Here is a 919-nt window from a genome sequence, read left to right on the forward strand (position 1 = left end):
ATGAAGCGTGTTTATGATTCAAAGTACCAGGAAAGAGAATTTGAAGTTGGTGACATGGTTTTCCTTATGTTGCATCCTTACAAGCAGAAGTCTCTTGCATTACGGAAAAGTTTTAAATTGGCAGCAAGATTTTATGGGCCTTTTAGGGTGTTGCAGAAAATAGGGAAGGTTGCTTATAAGTTGGATTTGCCAAAGGATGTTAAAATTCATCCTATATTTCATGTATCTCTTCTTAAAAAGCAGATTGGAACCAAGTGCACAGTGCAACCGCAGTTACCTCTCTTGGATGAGATAGGAGAGCTGGTTCCTCAACTTGAAGCAATTCTGGATAGCAGAGTTAGACGAAAGAGGCAGGAGGTGCTGGTTCATTGGCGTGGTTTGTCCCCTACTGAAGCCACTTGGGAAGAGTTGGCTAAAATTAAAATCAGGTTTCCAGATATCCCACTTGAGGACAAGCGGATTGTTTAAGGGGAGGCGAATGTCACGTGACCTTTAATTATTTCTTTTTATTAAATTTGAATAAGTCTGTTAAAGATCTCTGCTTTGATTTTAGTTGCTGTAAAATAGCAGAGTTTGTTTCCTTGTAATCAGTTGAATTGTTAGCTTTCTTTGGCTATTTAAGCTTAATGAATAACAGACCCAAGGAATCAGTTAAAATCATCAAAATACGTTTCTAACGTAGAGGCCTTGGTTTCCTCCATAAAACCTTATTCTTATTATTTTTTGTTTTTTCATTAAACTCAGCATAGGTTCAAGGAGTAGAAAGCAGTTTGTACCAAATACCTCGTAGATCAGGTATTGGATAGAGTATGAGAATTAAGGACGAGATTGAGCTGTGAATGAATATTTCTAGTTATACACTTATACTCCAATTAATAATGAATTAAATTTGCCAAAAGCAATGTTATGTCACACAATT

General features: G+C 36.5%; 1 protein-coding gene across 1 annotated transcript; it reads left to right on the plus strand.

Annotated features, from left to right (window-relative positions):
* LOC149496707 (uncharacterized) lies at positions 1–468 on the plus strand. Its single transcript, XM_089720418.1, has one exon. The coding sequence runs from the start codon at positions 1–3 to the stop codon at positions 466–468; it is 468 nt and encodes a 155-aa protein (XP_089576544.1).
* Positions 469–919: the final 451 nt, after the last annotated feature.

Source organism: Jatropha curcas, chromosome 4 (assembly GCF_041381405.1).
Source record: "Jatropha curcas cultivar XTBG-Jc1 chromosome 4, XTBG_Jcur_1.0, whole genome shotgun sequence".
In the NCBI taxonomy this organism is placed as follows: Eukaryota; Viridiplantae; Streptophyta; class Magnoliopsida; order Malpighiales; family Euphorbiaceae; genus Jatropha; species Jatropha curcas.

Excerpts from the sequence above, each read along its gene's own strand:
- LOC149496707 (XM_089720418.1), top strand. The coding sequence starts at position 1 with ATGAAGCGTGTTTATGATTCAAAGTACCAGGAAAGAGAATTTGAAGTT.